The 2,238-nt window shown below is 38.9% G+C and overlaps 1 protein-coding gene across 1 annotated transcript in view; it reads left to right on the top strand.

Moving 5' to 3' along the window:
- Window positions 1-840: 840 nt before the first annotated feature.
- The window catches only part of LOC308090848 (dachshund homolog 2-like), a gene marked incomplete at its 5' end in the record, with an annotated part of 25,715 nt that continues 24,317 nt past the window's right edge, over window positions 841-2,238 (top strand). Inside the window, one exon of the mRNA XM_080436121.1 lies at window positions 841-853. Within this exon, the coding sequence (XP_080292247.1) occupies window positions 841-853 (13 nt within the window). The remainder of the gene's footprint in view (window positions 854-2,238) is intronic.

Here is a 2,238-nt window from a genome sequence, read left to right as displayed (position 1 = left end):
ATAGATAGATAGATAGATAGATAGATAGATAGATAGATAGATTGCTTGATAGAGAGATAGATAGAGTGAGGATAGAGGGAGAGAAAGGGGACGATAAGAATGAGACTTTTGGAGAGATGTCAAACCCACAGGGCTTCATGATAACCCTCAGCTCAGCTCAGCTCACGACAAACTGGAATCAGAATCAGAATCAGCTTGGTTGCCACATCACATGGTTGGTTTACAGGTGTAAAACAGTTGGTGAAATCGTTTTTTGTGCCACTGCCTGCCAGCTCCATCATTTTTGTTATTTCCAGAAAGAAAAAGAGAGAAAAAAACAGTTAATCAAACAAATCTATTTAATCGATTATAAAAAATAATAATAATCGAGTTTGACCCATTAAGACCTGAGGCAGATTGAAATGCTCCAGTAAAGTAAAAAATACCTCAAAATTTTACTTAAGTACATTACTTGAATACATGTACTTAGTTACTTTACACCATTGCTGAAACCACACATCACTTGTATTTACACGGAACACAACACATGACATCATGGAATAACAACGATAACAGAGCTGACATAATACAATAACATGTGCACGTGATGCCATTGTGTGTTTTTGAAGTATTTGGTCAAAAAGCTCCGCTGGTTGAGCAAGTAATTACAGCCCTCTCCTTACACACACACTTAATTGAATAGACACTTTCTTCTTTTATTCATTTTTTCCCCCAGAATGAATAACACATCTTGCTGACTAAAAACTAACAGTTTTAACAATAATCATTTTTACGTTTATAATTATTTGCCAAATATTAGAGTGCATAATTATTGGTAATTATGAATGCTGAAAGGACAGGATGTCTCGCTCGCGTGAGTGTGTGTGTTTATGCGTGCGTGCGCGCGCGTGTGTGTGTGTGTGTGTGTGTGTGTGTGTGTGTGAAAGGCAGATGAGATGAATGAAGTTTTAATTATTATAATTAACAACTCAAAAATTAATTATCTTTTCTTTGCCTCTAAACAATTTTTTCTCCATCGCTTTTATTCCACATCCATTATCCTCTCTTCTCTTACATCTCTCACCTTCTCTTTCTCTCTCTCTCTCTCTCTCTGTCTCTGTCTGTCTGTCTCTGTCTCTGTCTCTGTCTCTGTCTGTCTGTCTGTCTGTCTGTCTGTCTGTCTGTCTGTCTGTCTGTCTGTCTGTCTGTCTGTGTCTGTCTCTGTCTCTGTCTCTGTCCTCTGTCTCTGTCTCTCTCTCCCCCTCACTCCTCAATTTAATGTCCCAGGTGAAATAGAAGACAAATGGGGGGGGGGACTGGGAGCATTTCCAATTTCAATATAACTTTTATTCATTATTATTATTGTGAGTGCCTGAAAAAACACCATTTTAATAAGTGTAAGTAGAGTAGTCACAGGAACAGACACGTCACTGTGTTGACAGCAGAGATACACAGGCGTGGAACCAGGACAGAGATCTGTGTGTGTATTTTTAACAACTATATAGCAAATTATGTCCCACAAAATTATAAAGTTACATGTTTGAGCAATATCAATCATCCTTCCATAAATGTATAGACTCTGGGGGGTCCCTGCTAGGGGCTTGACTGTATGTGTATTACTATGTATAGGGGAGACAATGAGTTTCATCCTGGCATTTGGCCAAGGCACCAAAGGCAGAACTGCCAGTCAAAGCGAAGACTGGCCAATCACAGCGCGTCCTCGCCGGATGATGGCCACTGATACATCAAACTACATAGTGCTGCTTTAATAAGAATATCGCCTTTCTACCAGCACTGGATATTACAAGTAGACAGATAATATAAAGCTCATGCAGCTGTCAGTTAAAACAAAGGGGGTGGACTCCCTCTCACGGTTGTTTTTAAAATCTGTGATAATCAGGAACATTCAAGATGATTGATGTTTCTGCACACATATATGTATTTTTCATCCTTCCTCTAAATCCCCAAACAACATTTTACATTACTATGCATGTATTTTTGAACAATTACTGTCAACACATTTTATTGGGCTCTTCTGATGTCTAAAACAGCTCGTTTATTTAAGTGAACTTGTGCCAAATTGGGCACGTTTACATGCTTGCTGCCTGTGCCAACTAAATGTGACTCAAGGAGATTTGTGTCAGCTGGTATTCTATTTGATTGTGAAAGAATCACACTTATTCATTATCACCTGTGCAAAATACAACATTGTCCTGCAAGTGAGTGGTGGGTCACTGGTTATTGGGACAGAATGCTCTG

Source organism: Gymnoscopelus braueri (genome assembly GCF_963280865.1).
Source record: "Gymnoscopelus braueri genome assembly, chromosome: 8".
Lineage (NCBI taxonomy): Eukaryota > Metazoa > Chordata > Actinopteri > Myctophiformes > Myctophidae > Gymnoscopelus > Gymnoscopelus braueri.
This window is presented reverse-complemented; position numbering and strand designations above follow the sequence as displayed.